Source organism: Doryrhamphus excisus, chromosome 22 (genome assembly GCF_030265055.1).
Source record: "Doryrhamphus excisus isolate RoL2022-K1 chromosome 22, RoL_Dexc_1.0, whole genome shotgun sequence".
In the NCBI taxonomy this organism is placed as follows: domain Eukaryota; kingdom Metazoa; phylum Chordata; class Actinopteri; order Syngnathiformes; family Syngnathidae; genus Doryrhamphus; species Doryrhamphus excisus.
Window position 1 is genome coordinate 7,700,551 of NC_080487.1, and position 21,540 is coordinate 7,722,090.

A 21,540-nucleotide genomic window follows, 5' to 3' on the forward strand; every position below is an offset into this window, starting at 1 on the left:
ATTAGTGTTTTCTTCCAGGAGAACAACAAAATCTTAAGTTGATTAGACTAACATGGAGGCCGATTCCTTAATAACGCGTCATAGTGCCCCCTTTTTCTGTTTTACACCTCCAATGGAGCAACTATCATCACTATTCCAGCGACTTTGACCAAAGGAAAGCAGAGGTGAGCTGTTTGTATTGTAATGTTATGCTTGGCAACATTGAAATTGTAGCCAGCATATAGTGTCCATGTATCGTCACGCTATTTTGGAGCAGTTGGTAAAACTAAAAAGAGTTTAAGCCTTTGGCGAGCTGATTTTGAGGCTAGTTAAGCGTGTGGTATATGCTGTAAATATTTCTACAAGTTGTACATTTAACATTTGAAAAGTTTTAATTGGCCTTTTGTCAAGCTCGTTTTGAAGCCTAACTTGTGACGTCACTATGTATGCCTCACTTGTAAACATCCTGTCTATTCAGCATATGGCTTTATTGTGATTCAGGATTGATGCACCTTTTATATGATGATGACTTTGATAGGATATTTTACTGAAATTGTTATAGAATATCGAGGAGGTAAAAGGTGAGCAAACTTTGCCCGTCTTCTGCTCTGTCAGTAGGTGGGGTCCTTTCCCCGTGTGGGATGGCGGTAAGGATCCGCTCCTGCACCGAACACCACAGTTCTGCTGTGACTGGCCTGACGAGACTCTGCCCTGGGTTCCTTCTGGAGAGGCTCCCCCTCCTCCCGGTTGTCGCCGCAGTCAGACGTGGAAGGCGATTAGTTATGACGGGCGCCGACGAGGGGGCTCCTGCTCCTCTTGTGCGGGGCCGCGCGTAGACATGAGGATTCCGGTGGTGAGTGCTCTCGTTTGTTCTCCTTCAATGTTTGATCACGTTGCTCCGATATTGCACCGCCATTGCCGGGGTGAGAGCGAAGGGCTCCGACGGCTGCTAGCCGACACCGAGCGGTCGGTGTCGCGGTGCTTTAGCTAGCCAACACGGGAGGCTGATTATTCCCATTTACGCAACCGACCGTCAGGCTTTCATGGGGGGGCAAAAGCAGAAATCGAGTGACGGTTGTTTTTATTTTCGGATGAAAATGAATAGAGTCAGCTCCAGTGACGCCCACCGACTGAGTGGCGGGGTTCCTGCCCGTCCAAGCGTTGGCTTCGACGGCGTCACTCGGCGGTGCTCGGCTCCTTGCTTAAGGCTGATAATAATTAAAATCGCGGTTCATTACCCCCTTTTGGCGCAACCTGCTGCTCCTCCATCCACATTGTCACCATGTTTCCTTAGACAAACTGCTATAAATGGACAACTTGGGTACTTTATAGCTACCTGGCACGTTAAGCTAATCCAACGTATACTACCAAAACTGTACTTATCCTGTTATACTTGATTATTTTTCCAGGGAATACATTTGTGTGTTACGTGTGCTGACTTCATATATTGTCATGAATATATGTCTGTGATGCTTAATAAAAAAGCTTTTCATAGCTGCTGTCCCCACCAGATTTGACATTGGTGGATGTTTTTCCTCATTCAGCCTGTATGTGATATCTACTTCAGAGTAGCGGTGCACTTGTTTTGATTATGTGTGTAAACAAAGTTTTCTTCACTTCCGCCAACGGAGAGTGTAGTAAACGAGTAGATGTCGTGAGACTATTTGTTTCATAACTCGCAATCATAAAAGCAGTGCTACTTTCTACTAAAACGGACCTTGTGAAGGTCCTTGTTGTACATATTGAAATCTGTACCCGTATTTTCTTATACAAGGGTACAGATTTCATTGTGTAGTTTTTTTTAATTTCCTACGTCTGTGAATGCGACGTGAGTCGTGTGTGTGTTAGCTGAGAGGACAGTTAAGTTTGCTAATGTTTTGGTGTGCTTGGGCCAACAGCAGCCTGTTTTGTTTTTGCAATAAAGGGATTGTTGATGGAGCCTCGTCATGCCCACAATAGCATCTTTACCCTGACTGGCTTGCCTGTGGGAACCATAATTGAAGCTAGCGGGGCTAATATAGCCGGTCTTGTGTTTATGGACCAAAATTCAGTTGTAAATTTTTATGTTGTCCTTCTGTTCTTAACCATCCTGCTTGTGGGTTACATATGGAAATAGCAACTTTGCCATAATCTGCATAATTTACAGCATGTACACAGGTATATGTTTGTTCATGAACATGCACCGTCCCCAATAAATCAGTCAATAAATTTGTATTAATGGGAAATGTTCACAGCTGTTATTCCTGATGCTAAAGGTTCCCTTGTCCTGGAAGGGGTAAGTGCTATGATCTTCCAGCATGCAGGCTTGTGAGCCACTGTGCACTTTTGCCAAGTATTAGCCGTGTTTCCCTGACGGCGGCCCCGCAGCCCGACTCCCTTTAACTACTGCTTAAATATGGATCAAAACATACGGCGGGTGGGAAGCTGCTTAATAGCTTTTGAACATTCTGAACGTGGCAGTGAAACAGCAGAGAGAGAAACAGCTACGGTCATTTTTTTAAACCTGGAAGCCAACATCAGCCTGCCTGATGCAGCACAGAAAGGATAGGGAGAGTCGACAGGAACACAATCAAACACAGAGTAAGAAAATGACTCCAAAAGCATCTCTATTTTTAAATGAAATGTTTCCTCTGTGGCCGGACTCGCCCTAAGAGATAGGGTGAGGAGCTCAGTCATCCAGGAGGGGCTCGAAGTAGAACCGCCACTCCTTCACATCAAGAGAAGCCAGTTGAGGTGGCTCGGGCATCTAGTCCGGATTCCTCCCTGGTGAGGTGTTCCAGGCATGCCCAGAAGAAGGCCTCGAGACAGACCTAGGCGGGATTATGTCTCACACTTGGGCCCTTGGTGTTCTCTAGTGGAGCTGGGGGAGGTGGCCGGGGACCGGGAAAGTCTGGGTTTCTTTACTGAGACTGCTGGACCACATTGTCCACAAATAGGGATCAGATCCCAAGGCCCCCAAACTGGACTCCCTTGATGCCTTGGCTGCGCCTAGAAACTGTTTCTAGGGGCAGTCATTCATTAATATGCAAGTTTGGCCACTACACCCATTCCCTCTGCAGCAGAAGTGTGTTCCATTACACCATCGGTGATTGCCTTTTTCATTTATCAAAAATATACGATAAATAAAGTAGTATTTTCCAAGTGTAGCAGCAGAAAGTTTGAAGTAAATTGTCTACTGGCTGGTCTCAGGCCAGCCTGCAGGGCGGGACAGCTAACACAATGATGTAAGCACAGGGCCGCCAGTCACATGACAGCATTGTTAGAAAGTCATGTCAGTCCATTCTTAAAGAGAGGAAGTGTTGATGTCAGGATGTGAGCTTGGAGGAGGAAAGAAGAACAATAGCGCTCGTCAGGGAACGCAACACATGAAATCTTTCTAGAAACACTACCCAGGGAAAAGGGCCACTGCTGTAAAAGATTTACCATGAAAGTCAAAAATAACCAGTCTCCCCCCAAATAGCCAAAAGTGTCACTGCACATCTAATCCTCCTGAAGTAAGCCCCAGTGGAGCGTCCTGAAGCTTTTGCATGCGTCAGCTCTGCGTCGTCACACCGTTCATCTCGCTTTCATGCTGGATTGCTCCAAAGTCTCCTCTTGATCCTTCATCAAGCGCAATAACGCACCTTTCAACTCAAGAGGGAACGCTAGCACCGTCAGTCATACAAATATGAATAATAACAATTCGCAGCGTGGAATGAAACATGATTTGGTTTAAGCTGAGGGCTGCGAGGAAGGCTAACGGCTCAGCTTGAAGAGATTATGGCTTCACGCTGCAGTCCTGTCTGCTGAAATAAGAATCCAAGTTGTGGTTGTGTTTCTTCACGCGTCCATGCTCTTCTCATGAATGCATCCAAACAGTGGTTCAACACCAACACAGTCAACCGGTAGCATCGCATAGCACTAGCCTGCTAGAACTGAGCATAGCTCTCAATAACACGCTCATTCACAAAGACGTTTTCCTGACCGTTCATGTTGCCGGGGTTTCTAATTAGCATCAGGTCAATATCATTGGTGTTTACAGCTGTGGCTGTAGGTAACCTCCTGATGTTTTTTTTTTTAAATGAACTCCACAAGATGGTAGTAGCTGCATTGAAGTATCACGAGTGGCTTCACCTAGTTCTGTACGCACTTTAAAACTTTGTTTTCATTAGTTTTATGAATGCTGGCTCAGCAGTTTCAGTATCCGGTATCCGTGTGGTCTTAAAAAGATTCATTCATTCATTTTCTACCTCTTATCTCACGAGGGCGGGTGATGGAGCTTATCCCAACTGTCTTTGGTCGAGAGGCGGGGTACACATTTTTAGTTAATTGGTTATTTTTAATGCTTAAGGCTAAAAATAACCAATTAGCTAAAAATGTCATCTAATACTTCTCTACAAGAGAGGAGAAATATGATCTCAGGGAAGAAGTACATTTGAAACACTTCTATGCTAGGACAACGTTAAAAAGCCATAGCATTTCAGTATGTGGAATCAAACTATGGAATGGAATGAGTAAGGACCTCAAACAATGCACAACGATGAGCCAATTCAAGAAACAATACTAGCAGTTGATGTTTGCTAAATACAAGGATGAAGAGTCTTGAACCAGTCATGATGTGCTATATATATCACTATATTGACACTTACTATGGTACCCATTATGTCATTGGATGCTCATATCACCTCCTACTTCGGTACGGGGTGCATTATTAAAAAAAAAAAAAAACAAACCCAAAAAACCTTAAACTGTATTATGGAAAGCAGGAAGTGAACAAATGTAATAGTTACTGATTGTAAAAGTACCAGATGGAGGGGTAGGATTTAATAAGCTTTGCTTCTTCCTACTCCTTTTGGACATGTGGAACTGATTAAGTGATGCACTCAATTGTAATCTGATGTATGTTCAAATGAAATAAAACCATGACCATTACCATTACACCCTGGACTGGTGGCCAGCCAATCACAGGGCACATATAGACAAACAACCATTCACACTCACATTCATACCTATGGACAGTTTGGAGTCGCCAATTAACCTAGCATGTTTTTGGAATGTGGGAGGAAACCAGAGTACCTAGAGAAAACCCACGCATGCACGGGGAGAACATGCAAACTCCTCACAGAGATGGCCGAGGGTGGAATTGAACTCGGGTTTCCTTGCTGTGAGGCCTGCGTGCTAACCACTCTTAGAAAGATGAACAACCTATTTCACTTTGCTTCTTTGCAATACATTACTTGCATGAAACATCTTCTTGTCTCACTCCCATTTTTTTCAATTTGAAGCTCCCGCCTCTCGCCTGAAGTCAGCTGGGATAGGCTCCAGCACACCCCTGTGATCCTAATGAGTGGCATAGAAAATTGATGGATAGATGCATTTTGAACCTCTACTTAGGAGCTCCTTAAGTGCAAAAAAAATCACTTTTGTTAGAGGGGATCTATTCTGCTCATGTTCGGCCCTTTGTATTTGATTTGTGGACTCCTATAGAGCGGCTACACACAGTAACCCATACAGAAAGCTTTCTAGATCTTCCAGAATCTGCACCTATTCCAGCTGTATTTCCTTTGGATTTCCAAATCGGTCTGTTTATTTATTCCAGGGCACACCCATTCTGCTGTGATTGGTCACACTCAGCTCATGCAGCTTGTATCCAGGCATGCCCATATAAGCTAGTCCAGCTCAGTGGAGAGAGTTTAGAAAAAGCACTCTGAAACTGAGCGTTTTGAGCCATCCCAAACTTCTTTCAGGGCGCATTTCCAAAAACGCAAACCTCATTATCTGAAACTTTGGCGTCGTTTAGCACGAGACTAGAACATGCTAATTACATTTATAAGGCAGAAAAGTGGAACAAGCATAATTGATGCCCTTTAAAAATGAAGAATATATCCTTAATTTTGCTAGTGAACATGACAAATAGGTTTTATATACATTTCAGCAGTGTTTGAATTCAGTGGACATTCGGGCGTACAAACACATGACTGAAGGGACACGCATCAACAAGGACAGGCGCCCTGATGAACATTTCATTAGCCTGCAGGAGTTCTGAATAATTCAGCACTTGTATTTTTAGCAAACTTGGCATGTTGATCTTCAAAGTCAGGTAGCAGCTCCTGGAAATGCCCGGTGTGGTGAAGTTCAAGCTCGTGTGCACTCGCCTCTGTGTGCTGACATCGCCGCCATGCGCGCAAACCAGCAGCCGCTTTGCTCTCTAATCCCACTGAAGCTGGCTTCGAGACACGCGGAGACCGTGGCTCTTCAGAAAAGTCTCAACCTTGGCAATTCTTTGACTGGTATTTAGTTGGTTTGCTTGCTTGTGTTTCTACAAAGTGCTTTCAGCAAAGTGCTTGTTTATGTCGTGTTTCTGAATGGAGCTTGTAGACCTGCTCCATGTGTAAATTGGTGTGATGTCATTTAGTCAGTACTACTTTTTTTCATTCCTGGAGCACTGCCAAAAGCGTATTTAGGCCTTATTTTACACTGACACTATCACTGACCTTAACTGAGGCAAGTGATGTTTCCAGTTCTTTGGATGTTTTTGCTGTTGCCACCTCTTGGATGAGTCACCGCTGCACTCTTGGAGCAATTTTGGGTGCCCAACCACTCCTGGGAAGGTTCACCACTGTTCCGTGTTTTCGCCATTTGTGGATAATGGCTCTCACTGTGGTTTGCTGCAGTCCGAAAGCTTTAGAAATGGTTTTATAACCTTTTCCAGGCTGATAGATCTCATTTACTTTCTTTCATGATGTCCAACTTTTGAGGATCTTTTGGTCTACTCCACTTTGTCGGCCAAGTCCTAGTTACTAAGTGACATCTGGAGTGAGAACAATTGTTGGTGGACTAGCCAACAGACTTCACTACAATGTGCTACATTACATGAGTGATTAGATAGCTATTATATAACGCAGTACACTTCAGTAATGCGGCTTCTTAGCCACGTGAGCTAGCTAGCTAGCGAGCGATTTTTAAAATACTACTTACAATTGACGGGCTAATGTGGGCGCTAATCCAACAATCCCAAACATGGTGAATATTCAGCACCTGCAGAAACTGCAGAACAATGAGTGCTTTTGCTTGTAAGTCTTCAAATACCAGTAAAATGTCGATATATGCTCAGTAAATGTCCTTTTAACAGGAGTTGTTTGCCTGTCCTTGCAAGGTGCGGATGCCTGCCAGAGAGGCTTGCTGAGAGGAAAAAACGTGCTGACAACCAAGATCGCCTGTGCTCGCCAAGGAGGACTTCTGTGCAGGTGAAGCGCAAAAATGACACACCCTGTTCGCCGTGTCGAGAATTCATGACTTTTATTGTTGAGCTTTTGGACATCCGTATACATGATCCAAGTGACCTAATACTTTTGCTCATGAAGTTTCCTGACTAAATACCACCCTTTTTTTTAATCTGTGCCAAAATCAAGAAGCTGCGGGGCAAGCAAATCCGCCGTGTAAGCGAAGGATACAAAAGAAGAGGACGCATAAAAAGGACAAGCCATCTCATGGGGAAACATTTGCATGAAGGACTTTGTCATTGACGGCACACTTCCCTGTTTGAAGGTTCACACAGGCAGATGTGAAGGTTCCTGATCCATGGAGAATTACTTCCAGGCCGAGGCCTTCAACCTGGACAAGGTGCTGGATGAGTTTGAGCAGAACGAAGGTGAGCAGAGAGTGGACGGCGTGGAGTGAAATGTATATGTAAATGAACAAGGTTGATGTCAGCTGTGGGCAGTGGAAGCACCATCATGGAAACTGTAGTACAGAACATTCCGTGAAGCGTTCATCTCAGCCATTCCCGATTTCCGCCACCCTCAAATTAGTAGAGTGGAACCACAGTTTTCCCAACTGCGTTCTTTTTCGATGAAAATGTGTTCTGTGTTGTCAAACACTGTTTCAGTTATCGTACACTATTGCACGTAAAAAACTGTTCCCCCAAGTGGGGTGCACCCACCTGGCACTGTGAGATGGGGTTTTTGTATTTTGGAAAGTATTTAAAAAAGGGGTGGGGGGTACTTTCTTTTTTAAAGTTGGGACACCATGGAAAGATTCCGGTCAGATAATCATTTAATCCATCCATTTTCTATACCGCTTATCCTCACTAGGGTTATGCAGGTATGCTGGAGCCTTTCCCAGCTGACTTTGGGCGAGAGGCGGGGGTTACACCCTGGACTGGTGGCCAGCCAATCACAGGGCGCATATAGACAAACAACCATTCACACTCACATTCATACTATGGACAAGTTGGAGTCGCCAATTAACCTAGCATGTTTTTGGAATGGGGGAGGAAACCGGAGTACCCGGGGGGGGGTACTTTCTTTTTAGAGTTGGGAAAGATTCCGGTCAGATAATCATTTAATCCATCCATTTTCTATACCACTTATCCTCACTAGGGTTGCAGTTATGCTGGAGCCTATCCCAGCTGTCTTCGGCCGAGAGGCGGGGTACACCCTGGACTGGTGGCCAGCCAATCACAGGGCACATATAGACAAACAACCATTCACACTCACATTCATACCTATGGACAATTTGGAGTGGCCAATTAGCCTAGCAAACCGGAGTACCTGGAGAAAACGCACACATGCACGAAAGCCGAGGGTTCCATTGTAGGGAAAAGCTGCACTTTAGCCACCATCATGGAATAAAATACAAAGGCAGGGCAGGAGGGAAAAGAACTAATTAAGTTTTGTGTGAGGTGGATTAACTGGTACTAGACACACTTTCCCCAAAATGTATCCATGTATAATTCTGGTAATTGTGGCCGCAACGCTTCCAAGCTACCAATAAGCCAACTTGATGATTCATACCCACTTGGTAGATTACTGTGTGTGTGTGTGTGTGTGTGTGTGTGCAGCAGCTGAACAACAAAAGCCGCCTAGCTTGCATTCCAGGCCAGGGAGGAGAGTAGCAGCAGTCAGGCTGACATGTCTGTGTTCAACTGGCTCAGATAGGAGAATTTGTGCTGGATTTTTACAGTGTCAGTGCGACTGACTGATGGCTCCCTGGGGTGCCCCCGTCACTTGGCCCACTTTTTTCATAATTATTTGCATCCCTTGACACACCAGCCTTTTTTTTGCTTTCTTCTGTCTTATTTATACATTCAGTACTTGCCCTGAAATAGCAGCTTAAAGTTGCTGATGCGATCAACAAAAACCAACTTACTTCCTGTTTTCTTTATTAGTTCCTCTTGTCTTCTGGTTCGTCTTGGAAATACATATCAAGACAACAAACTTACTTTTTTCACCTTTCATTCCCTCTCATCAGATGAGAGCGACTCCCCCCGTCTCACAGATGCCAAGTGGACGCAGATTCTGGCCCCACCAACTCACCTGCTCTCGCTGAACCCCGCCCTGGCCCATGCAGACCTCAGCCCGAGGGAGAGTCCACTGTCCTTAAAGACCCTCCCCGACCCCCCCTCCAATGCCGACCCCAAAAGACATCCAGGTGGCGAACCTCCTTCGTGGTCAGCGGAGGAGCGGCCGGCTGATGTGCACAGCCCACCGCTCCCCCAGCCCAATATCGGCAAGCTGGTGGGGGCGGACGACCTGTCGCCGCTGCCTGTGACGGACTGCGGTGCCTTGGAGAACGGGCACCCGTGCCCGGATACTGTCCTCAAGCAGACCTGGCTGAGATCTTCTGCCCAGGAAGTTGATGCGCGTGCTGGAGAGCCTCATGGGGAGGCCCCCACTGTGTCCCGCTTCACCTTTGAGGTGGGACAGGAACAGGAAGAAACTCTCTGTGGTGAGAAGGTCGATCCACAAGGGGAAGCAGCTACACTCAATGGTGTCCAAGCGGACGCGTTCACCGATGCGTCGCAGGCATCAAAGGTTGAGCATGTGGAAGGATGTTTCAACGGAGGAACAGACCATCAGGATGCCGAGGAGATTGGAAGTCCTGGAAAAGTTCAAGCGTGGACGAATAAGATGAGTCAACTTCAGGGACATTCCGAGCAGCTCTTCAGCCTTGCAAACAGCTTGGAGCCCGAGAATGGGAGCAGGTTAAATATTCAGGGGACAGAGGAGGAGGAGGAGAGATTGTCTCCTTCACCTGTCCCCTCCAAGGAAGACTCTGTGACCGAGGAGAAGGAGATGGAGGAGAGCAAGCAGGAGAACGGTGACGGGTCAGCATCAGGTGGTGTCCAACCAAAGCTGAACAACAGTTGTCTCCAGCCGGTCAGCGTGACGTACGGGGGAGCCCGACCCAAGCAGCCGGTCAGCCTCAAACTCCAGATCCCTCAGCCTCTCGCAGGACAGGTCCAAAATCAGCTGGGCCCATCTGCCAGTAGCAAGAACAAGAACCTCGACAGTTGCAGAGGAACACCGTGTGAAACCACGCCAGAGGTAGCTCTGGTCAACGGGGACAATGCAGTTCTTCCTCCCCCGCTGATGTTGGCCTCGGAGAGTCCGGACAACGACCTCCAGGCCGGACAGCACGGCTCCCTCAACAGGAAACAGCCCAGCTCATTGGGGGAGCTCGCCCCCATTTGGGTACCCGACTCCCAGGCCCCTGTGTGCATGAGATGTGACATCAAGTTCACCTTCACCAAAAGGAGGCACCACTGCAGGGCGTGTGGCAAGGTGAGACCAAAACGGCAATCATTTTGTTTCTGTCCTTTGGGATGCTCCGATCCATGAATATATTGGCCAACCCATCAGTATCGGACGATTTCCATAAAAAATCCATGATTGGTATATCCGGATAGATGCCTTTTAAAGCCATCACGAAAACCAATGAACATGTAATAGTTGCAGTATCTTGCCATAAAACACTACTGAAACTTCTTTCCTTGGCGCATTCGTACTAGCTAACTAACACGACGCCTTGCTAATCGCTAGTCTCAGCATCATTCACAGACGGAAGAGTGGATATCTAGCTTTAAATTTCGCTACAAAGACTCAACAAGATGCTCGTTTGCCGTCAGTATTTTTTGACCTGATGACCGGCGCACACGTCTTGTGCTGGAAGTCACGGCCATCCCAATGAGAGCGGACATAGTAAGTGTTGTCACTGCCATTGGTGTTGACAGAGCTAGCATAACTATTTGTATCAATACACAGAGAAAATAAGTATTGGTAGTGTTTTACATAATGAAATGCGCCAAGATACTGCAACTATTATGTTATCATCATCAAATGATCTCATAGACACAATAATCCCTAAGATAGGCAACTGCTAGGGCTGTAACAATCTCCAAGCTAACCCCCAACATCACTTCCTGTCTGCCCGCCACGTAGCTCCCCTTGCACCTGAACACATTAACAGCAACACACACAAGCACAAGCCATACTTACTGTTGTATCCAAAAATATTCACATGCGAAAAATGGCAGCAAGCCAATATTGTTGGCTCGGGGCGGATCTGTAGCCAATTAACTGCGGTAAAAGAGGGATTAGAGTATACATTATTCTTTTAAAGTAAATAGCCTTATGTGTCACAGCAACTTTGTTAGAGTTTTTTGTGACAACACAGCTGAACACTAAATGCCGTTTTTAAGTGAAACAGGTTACTATTAAGGGAGGGAAAAATCCAAACCTACCTGGCACCTGTGTGATTTCCCCCTAAACCTAGTAAGTGGTTGGGCCCCTTTAGCACCAACAACTGCAATCAAGTATTTGTGGTAACTTGCAATGAGTCTCTTACAGAGCTGTGGAGTAATTCAGCCACACTAGAGGGTTTTTACAGCGTGAACCGCCCTTTTAAGGCCATCCCACAGCATCTCGATAGGGTCATGACTTTGACAAGGCCACTCTAAAAAATTCATTTAGTTTTTTTCAGCCATTCAGAAGTGGACGAACAGATGGCCGGACATTCTCCTGTAGGATTTTTTGGTAGATAGCAGAATTCATGGTTCCATTTATCACAGCAAGTCTTCTTTGGTTATGAAGCAGCAGAACAGCCCCAGACCATCTCACTACCACCACCATATTTTACTGTTGGGGTGATGTTCCTTTTCTTTTATGCCAGATGTAATGGTGACAAACACCTTCCAAAAATTTCAACTTTTGGAGTTTTTCCCCAAAGGTTTTGGGGATGAATCAAGATGTTATCTGGCAAAATTGAGAGGAGTCATAATGTAGTTTTTTGTTTGGCAGTGTTTTTTGTCTTGCAGCTCTACCATGCAGGCCCAGTGTCTTTCTTACGGTGGAGTCATGAACACTGACCTGAATTGAGGCGGTTCAATTTGCTTCAGTTGTGTTGTTATAGAATACTATTATTTACATTTGTTAATGTGAAACATTTAAGTGTGATAAACATGTAAAATAAAAAGAACTGTATACTGTATTTTCCGAGACTATAAGTTACACTTTTTTCATAGGTTGGCTGTTCCTGCGACTTATACTCCGGAGTGACTTATAAATGAAAAAGTGTTTATGTTCCATAAACACTGGACACCTTTTCTGTTCATGTTTATTTTTTGTGTAGCTGAATAACCATTGTGTTAGCATATCTTACACCTATTCAGCCTGTTCTCTATTCTTTTATTGTTAGAACTTGCCTTCCAAGAGGACGTAATGTCTGTTTTGGTCAAGTAGTTTGGAAAATAAATTACCCGCAAAAAATGCGACTTATACGCCAGTGCGACTTATGTATGTTTTTTTCTACCTCATTACGCCTTTTTGGCCTTGAGCAACTTATACTCCGGAGCGACTTATAGTCCAGAAAATAAGGTAGATAAGGGAGAGAGGAGATATAGATATACGGTGTATATATATCACCTGTACAAGCTGCACACTGACTACTCTAAGGAGATCCAAGTTGAAATATGAATGTGGTACTGCATTTTTTCTTCCCCATATTGTGCCTTTCCAAAGCTAATAATGCTCGGTTTGAAGCGTAGTGCATCGCTACAATCTCTTCACTGTACGGCCGCCCCCACACAGCCGGGCGTCAAGCACAGCATGTTTGCTGACGCAGCACTGTAAAAATCACCCGGTTGGTACTAAATTTCCCATGGTGATAAACAAACAGTCACACTGACACCAGCAACCACGGACTCAAATGTGGCCCCAGAACCGCAGGCCCCATCTTTGACCTGACGAACTCCAAGACACCGTCTCAGTCGTGCCACCCAGCCCTGGAGCTGTATCAAACCTGTGTTTGCAAACATAACTGCGATAACTGGGTTCTCATTCTACACGCATGCTATGCAGGTCTTTTGTGCGACCTGCTGCAGTCTGAAATGCAAGCTGCCCTACATGGATAGGAAGGAGGCTCGCGTGTGCGTCACCTGCCATTCGTCTCTAACCAGCGGTGAGCATGAATGATTGATGTTGTCTTGTTGTTTCAGCAGCTACTTGCCTCAACATCCACAGCAAGCCTCTTGCTCACAAAAACTCCAATAAGAAAGTTTTTGAAATCACAAGCTTGTTTTCTCCATGCTAAACGGCCCGTTGTTCTGAGGAGTAAATACCTTGTGTGCCTCCACCAGCTTTGACGTTGGAGTCGGAGGTCGCCGTCAGCAACCAGAGTCCCAACCCCAACAACCCAGCTGAGTACTGCTCCACCATCCCCCCTATGCAGCAGGCCCAGGCCTCAGGAGTTCTCAATTCGCCTCCTCCCACCGTCATGGTGCCTGTGGGGGTCCTCAAGCCGCCTGGCAACGAGGGTATAACTTTCACACCTTTTTTTTTTTTACGTGGATGGATGCCACCAGTGAATTAGCTTGTTTGCTTCTTAATGAGACGCGCATCATCATGGCTCTTTATTTGTGTCTTATAGGATTCAATTGAACGTTTAAGTGACGTAACTAAAAAGGCACTAGTGGAAGATTGAAGGTTGACTTATTTCTTTAGATTGCTATCGATTGATATCAATGATTTTGAGCTGTAGCTTTAATGCTAGCAATCAGGAGTTGGGGACATAGTGGGTATACTGTCCAAAAAAAGCATATATGGCGTCCCCTATGGTAGTAAAGGCATATGCCGAGCGAAATCTACCCTGACTAAAGTTTGCGGCACTCACTGTGTCTCTTCGTACTGCAGCATCCATGACACGGGAGCAGAGGAGAATCTGGATTTCTGATGGCGTTCTGCCCAACGGGGACGCAGAAGAGTCCCCGAAACCTCCCGCCTCCACCCCCTCGCAGTCACAAGCCGTCTCGGCGTATGCAAGCAAAATCTCCAGATCAGAGTTGGAAGAGGTGCGCGTAGTCGCTTAGCGTTGATGTGACTCTTCTTATCTCCCCAAAGGCTCTCCTCACTCTAGTTTCTAACCTTCATGCACATTGCACACGCCGCTGTCTCTGTCCGTAGGCCACTCCGGCTCCTGTGTGCCCGCTTGGAAGCCCCGTGGGCAGCGCCCTCAGCCTGATCCCGGAGGACGGGCTTCCTCCCATCCTCATCTCCACCGGCGTCAAAGGAGGTACGGGAGGCCACATCACAGGTGCTTGCCCTCATCCTCACCATCTTGCCTCCTCCTCTCTTCCCTCCTCACTGCACCCGCTGATGATTGTGTGCTTGAACGTTGCCCTCATTCATGTCAATACAATCACGTATGATCACCGTGTGAGCAAACGTGTTGGGACAGTCGTGTTCATCAGTTGTTTTGTGGACCCATGCTTTTGTCTCATTAGCACTCACAATGCTCCCGTTTGCTCCGCCCCCTCCACATGCAGACTATGCAGTGGAGGAGAGGCCATCAGAGATGGTCCTCATGCAGCAGCTGGAAGAGGGAGGCCCGGACCCGCTGGTCTTTGTCCTCAACGCCAACCTGCTGGCCATGGTCAAGCTTGTCAATTGTGAGTCAGTGGCTGCTTGGCGTTATGGCGTCGCTCTGACATAAGACATTGAGATGCTGGCGCTTCTTCAGACGTCAACAGGAAGTGCTGGTACGTGACGACAAAGGGCATGCATGCAGTCGGCCAGGCGGAGGTGGTGATCCTTCTCCAGTGTCTACCTGATGAGAAGACCTTCCCCAAAGACATCTTCACCCACTTCGTGCACCTCTACCAGGAGGCGCTCAGCGGTAAGAACATATCGGGCACCCGGTTTCAAATGTCAACTGGCCCTGATTGTGGTTCTCCTCCTTCGTCCTCTCAGGCAACGTGCTGAGCCACCTGAGCCACTCCTTCTTCACGCAGAGCTTCCTGGGCAGCAAGGAGCATGGCGGCTTCCTCTACATCAGCCCCTCCTTCCAGTCGCTGCAGGACCTGCTGCTTCCCAACCCGCCTTTCCTTTTTGGAGTCCTCATCCAGAAGTGGGAGACTCCCTGGGCTAAGGTCTTCCCCATTCGACTCATGCTGCGGCTGGGCGCAGAGTACCGATGTGAGTGCCATGCTCTACGTACATTGTTGTTTTTTTTGCCACATTTTCCTTGTTGTGCTTCTAGCAGAGGAATTGATGCATTCAAGAGCAGAAAAGTGACAACAAACTATCCTGCTGTTCAAATGTATAAGCCTCAAATGACAAAGATGGCTCCTTCAATGAGGATTTTTAGTCTTGATTGGTAGCGTAGTTCACATATGCGAGAAGAACAAGAAGGAAAACACCTGGTTGAAACATCTGGAGTGTCTGTAAAACTCCTCCATGTTCTAGAATGGTGTGATTTGATTGGTCGTGGCCCATACTGTCACTGAAACCGGAGGTGTTTGTTCCACTGTTCTGGATATCAGAAAGTTTATTCAGCTGCAACCCATCCCACTTTATTTGACAGTCCTTGAATGCACCATCTAACTTTGTCCCATGTTGCACAGAGAGACTGCTTTACTATGTGGGAATGCATAAATGTAAGATTTGATGACGAATTCATGTTAGCACACTGCCTGCTAGCACACAGTGGGGACCAGCGTTCTAGATAATCTATATCTATGAAGTGGCTGACACCAACTGAATTTCCATGTGCTGCAGTTTATCCATGCCCGCTGTTCAGCGTCCGTTTCCGGAAGCCGCTTTTTGGAGAGACGGGTCACACCATCATGAATCTACTAGCAGTAAGACCACCTCCTTCGCTGTCATCGTCATCATCATCATCCCTAGTGGCTTCACACCATCTGTGTTTTCCAGGACTTCCGCAACTACCAGTACGCATTGCCAGTGGTGAAAGGTTTAGTGGTGGACATGGAGGTGAAGAAGACCAGCATCAAGATCCCCAGCAACCGTTACAATGAGGTGAGTCCAGGATCCGGTTCCTCATACTTTGGGTACCCGAGCTCTAACGGAGTGTGGAAGGGTATTCCGACACTGAACTGTTGTGTTGTCGGACGTCGTTTATCTGGTTGTGTGATGGCGTGTTTGAATGCTCGTTCATTCATTCATTCATTCATTTTCTACCGCTTATCCTCACGAGGGTCGCGGGGCTGCTGGAGCCTATCCCAGCTGTCTTGGGGCGAGAGGCGGGGTACACCCTGGACTGTGTTGTAATGTGAAACATATAAAAGTAGCCCACTTTGCTGACTTCTTTGTTTGTTTGGGGTTTTTTTGTATGCAATGTATCTCTGCTCTGAATTGCTGTGCGGCACGAAAAAAAAGTGAGGAAGGGTTTCTTTGGTCATGCGTTTACTCATCGATAAGCGGTCACGGGGCTTAAGGCTGAAGCGTGCCTCCACAAGTCCTCTGTGGAAGCCTGCTTGATTGTGTATAGCACTCATTAGACTACATATGATGCTGGTAAACGACTATTACTATAGTATTACTATTACCACATCCTTAAAAAGTCACTTTAGCATAATAGGGCACCCTTTGTCTTATGACTTTGTCTTATGTAGATACTCTGAGGTCCATGCTGGCGGCTGATGCTGCGCCCCGTGATCAAGCGGTTCTGCAAGCGGTTGTGGCTTTTCACACAAGGCGCAGTGGCAGCTTTGATCTGGCTTATATAAAGTGGAGCCCTTTTTTGACAGCTTGCAGGAGAAGGAGCGAGCGGCTAAATCCGTCCGCATTTTCACTTTTATTTCTGCTCAGCAAGCATGCGACTAATCCCTGGGAATGAAAATGTGGGAGCCGGTGATACCCGCCGTCTTTCTCCTGTAATCTGTCACCTCGGTGCCCTGGAAGTGGGCGTGGCCAGCATGGCTTTGGTGTCTGAAGGGCAGCTTAAATCACACATGGTGCGTTTGTGTCCTTGCAGCTGATGAAAGCCATGAACAAGTCTAACGAGCACGTCCTGGCCATGGGGGCGTGCTTCAACGAGAGGGCCGACTCCCACCTGGTGTGCGTGCAGAACGACGACGGCAACTACCAGACGCAGGCCATCAGCATCCATCACCAGCCACGCAAAGGTGACCACACACACACTCACACACTCTCTCACTTTAGTCTTTTTTTGCATCATGAACTTTCCTTTGTGCTTTGTTCTCAGTGACTGGCGCCTGTTTCTTCGTGTTCAGTGGGGCCCTGAAGGCCTCATCGGGCTTTTTGGCCAAAACAAGCATTGTAGAAGGTAAGGCTTCGACTAAAAGCACACTGGGACATGGGAAATGTGAATTATTAAAGCAATAGCGTGGTGACCCCAATAAAAGACCATACTGAATTCATAAGACCACCCCTCTTTTTCAAGACAAATTCATTTTCTACCGCTTATTCTTCGGGCCAGGGGCGGGGTACACCCTGGACTGGTGGCCAGCCAATCACAGGGCACATATAGACAAACAACCATTCACACTCACATTCATACCTATGGACAATTTGGAATCGCCAATTAACCTAGCATGTTTTTGGAATGTGGGAGGAAACCAGAGTACCCGGAGAAAACCCACGCATGCACGGGGTGAGCATGCAAACTCCACACAGAGATGGCCGAGGGTGGAATTGAACTCGCGTCTCCTAGCTGTGAGGCCTGCGCACTAACCAGTAATAGTAATATTCATTCATTCATTTTCTACCGCTTATCCTCACAAGGGTTGTGGGGGGTGCTGGAGCCTATCCCAGCTGTCTTCGGGCAAGAGGCGGGGTACACCCTAGACTGGTGGCCAGCCAATCACAGGGCACATATAGACAAACAACCATTCACACTCACATTCATACCTATGGACAATTTGGAGTCGCCAATTAACCTAGCATGTTTTTGGAATGTGGGAGGAAACCGGAGTACCCGGAGAAAACCCACGCATGCACGGGGAGAACATGCAAACTCCACACAGAGATGGCCGAGGGTGGGATTGAACTCGGGTCTCCTAGCTGTGAGGTCTGCGCGCTAACCACACGACCGCCGGCAGCCCGTAATAGTAAAAAATAACATTGGGTTTAGTTCAAATAATGACATACAAAATTCCATTCAAAGACGCCGTCATTAAGATCTGCTGTCTTTGCTTCTTCCAGACGGCGTGATGATCCAGATCACAGCCGAGACCATGGACTCTCTGCGGCAAACACTGAGGGACATGAAGGACTTCAGTATCATGTGCGGGAAAGCCGACCAGGAAGAGAACCGAGAGCTGGTGCACGTGCAGTGGACGGAAGACGACCACAACTTCAACAAAGGGTGAGACCACCTACAGAGGCGGGGGAGGGGTCCTTCCATTAGGTTCACCTGCACCTGTCCCTCTTAGCTTCTTAGGAGAAGGTCTCAGTGTTATGCAGTATTGCAAACCAGGCACAACAATAAGTTCTATTAATAGCCAACACTTTGATGTGTTTCAGTGTCATCAGCCCAATCGACGGCAGATCAATGGAGTCCATCACCAGCGTGAAGATCTTCCATGGCTCAGAGTTCAAAGCCAACGGCAAAGTCATCCGCTGGACGGAAGTAATGAATGGCGGATCGTGAAGGTATTGTGAGGTGAGCGCCTCTGACGGCATCTTTGTCCTCTCCAGGTGTTCTTTCTTCACAGCGACGATCAACCCAATGGGCTGAGCGACCCGGCCGACCACAGCCGCCTGACGGAAAACGTGGCCAGAGCTTTCTGCACGGCGCTCTGCCCGCACCTCAAGCTGCTCAAGGAGGACGGCATGGCCAAGCTGGGGCTGAGGGTCACGCTGGACTCGGACCAGGTAGTGAATGAAAAAATGACATTCATTGGAGAGAGGCTGGTTTTACCTTGAATAATAATCATTTGGAGTGCATGAGAGAGTGCAGAAGACAATGTGAATGGTGCAAGGCAGCAGCAATGCGGAGCTAGATAAAGGCTACTGTCGCTGTTTCTGTCAGGTGGGCTACCTGGCAGGAAGTAACGGACAGCCTCTGCTGCCTCAGTACTTGAGTGACCTGGACAGCGCTCTCATCCCCATCATCCACGGCGGAGCGTGCCAACTGAGCGAGGGTCCTGTGGTGATGGAGTTGGTCTTCTACATCCTGGAGATCATCTCCTAGAAGCTGGTGACCAACCAGCAACAAGCACCTTCATCAACCTCCACCCTTCCCCCTTTCAGCAGACAAAAGGTCAGGCCAGGTTTATGAATTTGGACGCGGATCGGCTGCCAGGTTAGCCCGTCCAGAAGGAGCAACCAGGAGGAGCAACAATCATCAGCATCTTTAAAACCTGCAGGAGGTTTTCAAACATTTGCATGAGGAGGTTCCAAATATGAGCGCAGTGCTGTCAGTGACCACCAGGTGGCATCATGTAGCTCCCCCCCATGTAGTCACTAGTCTCCAAAGTGAAGCCTCCTTGTAGCAGGACAGATCCTGAGCCTGAATACCTCCGAGCAGCTTGGACTCCAGCTACTGATGCACAGGTGCCCTTTCTTATTTTGTATTTTTGGTATTTTCTTTTGCACCCGGTGCTCGGTGCCTGCGGCGGCAGCCCGTCAACACTTTTCTGTTTGAGTCCCGAAGCTTTACTCCTCGATCACCAGATACATTGACTTGAGTGTTTGCGGAGACGGGGAAGCATTCTGCAGCTTAGAGCCTCCAGAGATTCCACAACAATAACACACTTTGCACCAGGACTGCTAATGACAGACAAAGGTTGCAATGCTTTACTGGTCATCGGGCCACAAAGAAGACACTATAAGCAGCGATACACACACACACACACACACACACACACACACACAGAGTGTGTAAGAACTGAAATCAAATGCAGAATCAGTGCACTGGATTCTAAGCCATTTCCGGGAGTGTTTTTCCAGCGGGTTCAGTGTTGGTGAAGATCCACAGTGAGTGTGTTTTTGCTTTTTTGGATGGAGCCGAAGCTTGAATGTATTCCATTGCACATTTTGTCCAAATCCCACAAATCCTAACTTTTGCAAAAACGTCGCAGACGTACGTGTGGTGTGCGATTATGGAGCCGAGGACCTTTTTGGTGCTCAGGACTTTTAGCGACATGGACCTGCAACACCTTGAAGAATGTATTCCTTCCCTTTTGTGTTAGGATGCAAACAGCTCTGTACAGTCCTTTCTCATTCATGTCAATTTTGTTTTCATTCAAGCCAAACAATCGTTACAATCTCTGCAGACAATCAGGTGCTTACTCAGATCCGGTGTAGCAAACTTACACGCTAACATGTCTGCTCAACGCCAAACGAGAGGGTCGAGGGTTACCGTTTGTGCACCATCATGTCTCCTATCCAAACGACTTTTTTTTCCTCTTGAACCTTATTGTCCACAAGGAAAACACTGCATGTCAACACACTGCATTTTTATTATAATTATTATTAACATCCTCTTATTATTCAGTTTTATGTTCAAAATACTTTTCTATTCTTAAAATCAGTTCAAATGCCCAAATCCTGTGTATATCCTTTGTGCTTCACAATAAAAATCTAAAAAATATATTACCTACAGCAAAAAAGTAGTAGAGTATATGTGAAATAAATACAAAACTAATTGAAATGTGAGTAGTTTTTTTTTTTTTATACCATGACTATATAGGAATGTTTTCATATTGCAACATCCATCCATCCCAATTTTGATTTAGTCCTCTTGGGATAAGTGAATTTTGAAGTAGAGCATAGAAAACCTGACTTTGTCCATAAGGTTGTTTTTTTTTACCACTATTGGAGTCCTGTAGACATCTAATAACACCCCTATAGTCACCTTTACACTCATATTTTTTGTTCACATCACATTGCGCAACTTTAAGGCACAGGCTGACCTGAGTTTTTCAAACACTGGTAGTAGTACTGATGTTAAAATGCTAACAATACCTTTAGCATTTTGCATTAGCATTGAGAGACATCTTGAAGTAACTGGACTGTCCAGTCTCGACTTCCAGATCGGATTCGGGATCCAGCACATATATCTGTATGTTAAAAGCTGATAAATCGCTGTTTATTATCAACTCAACTGGCAGCTATTGGCACAACCCTGGAAGTAGTGTGACGTTCACGAAAGAACCGCTTCTTTTGAACAGCTCGTTAACATGAACGATGAGAACCGACTCGCAGCTGGGAACCGCTCTCCCCCCCAGTTTATTTGTTTGGATGAAATTCATTGTAGCCAGCTTTGTTTTTCGAATGTTTATACGTGTTCAAGTCATGGTTTACACACACACACATCCACAGAATTTGTACAATGGGTAATTCAAAACAGTGACGTCACCGTCAAGCAGAGTGTTATAGCACCACCCTGTGGAATATTTACAATGAATCAGATCAGACTTTAAAAGGTTACAATCAATATTTCTGAATAATTCAAACTCATATTGGTGGGATATCTAAATTAATTCCTCCCAGCGATTATTATTGTTATTATATCTTAAAACTTAATATAAAAATGAGC

The 21,540-nt window shown here is 46.5% G+C and overlaps 1 protein-coding gene across 7 annotated transcripts; it reads left to right on the forward strand.

Annotated features, from left to right (window-relative positions):
- Positions 1-34: 34 nt before the first annotated feature.
- On the forward strand, positions 35-20,640 carry zfyve9a (zinc finger, FYVE domain containing 9a). Of its 7 annotated transcripts, XM_058061411.1 has the most exons (20): positions 35-164; positions 598-832; positions 7,115-7,205; positions 7,371-7,609; positions 9,211-10,523; positions 13,098-13,197; positions 13,376-13,552; positions 13,929-14,086; positions 14,199-14,328; positions 14,519-14,683; positions 14,755-14,910; positions 14,985-15,209; positions 15,792-15,874; positions 15,948-16,052; positions 17,011-17,161; positions 17,242-17,322; positions 18,201-18,363; positions 18,522-18,627; positions 18,696-18,872; positions 19,030-20,640. In XM_058061411.1, the coding sequence occupies exons 4-20, from the start codon at positions 7,540-7,542 to the stop codon at positions 19,189-19,191; spliced, it is 3,522 nt and encodes a 1,173-aa protein (XP_057917394.1). In that variant the 5' UTR covers positions 35-164; positions 598-832; positions 7,115-7,205; positions 7,371-7,539; the 3' UTR covers positions 19,192-20,640. The 7 variants fall into 7 exon arrangements, with proteins under 7 accessions (XP_057917394.1, XP_057917397.1, XP_057917396.1 ...); XM_058061414.1 differs by lacking the exon at positions 35-164 and having other exon boundaries at positions 499-832; positions 14,199-14,307; XM_058061413.1 differs by lacking the exon at positions 35-164 and having other exon boundaries at positions 499-832; positions 7,507-7,609.
- The last annotated feature ends 900 nt before the right edge of the window (positions 20,641-21,540 follow it).

Bases quoted from the DNA above. Each gene is read 5' to 3' on its own strand.
- zfyve9a (XM_058061411.1), top strand. From the start codon at position 7,540: ATGGAGAATTACTTCCAGGCCGAGGCCTTCAACCTGGACAAGGTGCTG. The intron at 14,684-14,754 runs GTGAGTCAGTGG...GCGCTTCTTCAG, and splicing joins CATGGTCAAGCTTGTCAATT to ACGTCAACAGGAAGTGCTGG. The intron at 18,873-19,029 runs GTAGTGAATGAA...TGTTTCTGTCAG, and splicing joins TCACGCTGGACTCGGACCAG to GTGGGCTACCTGGCAGGAAG.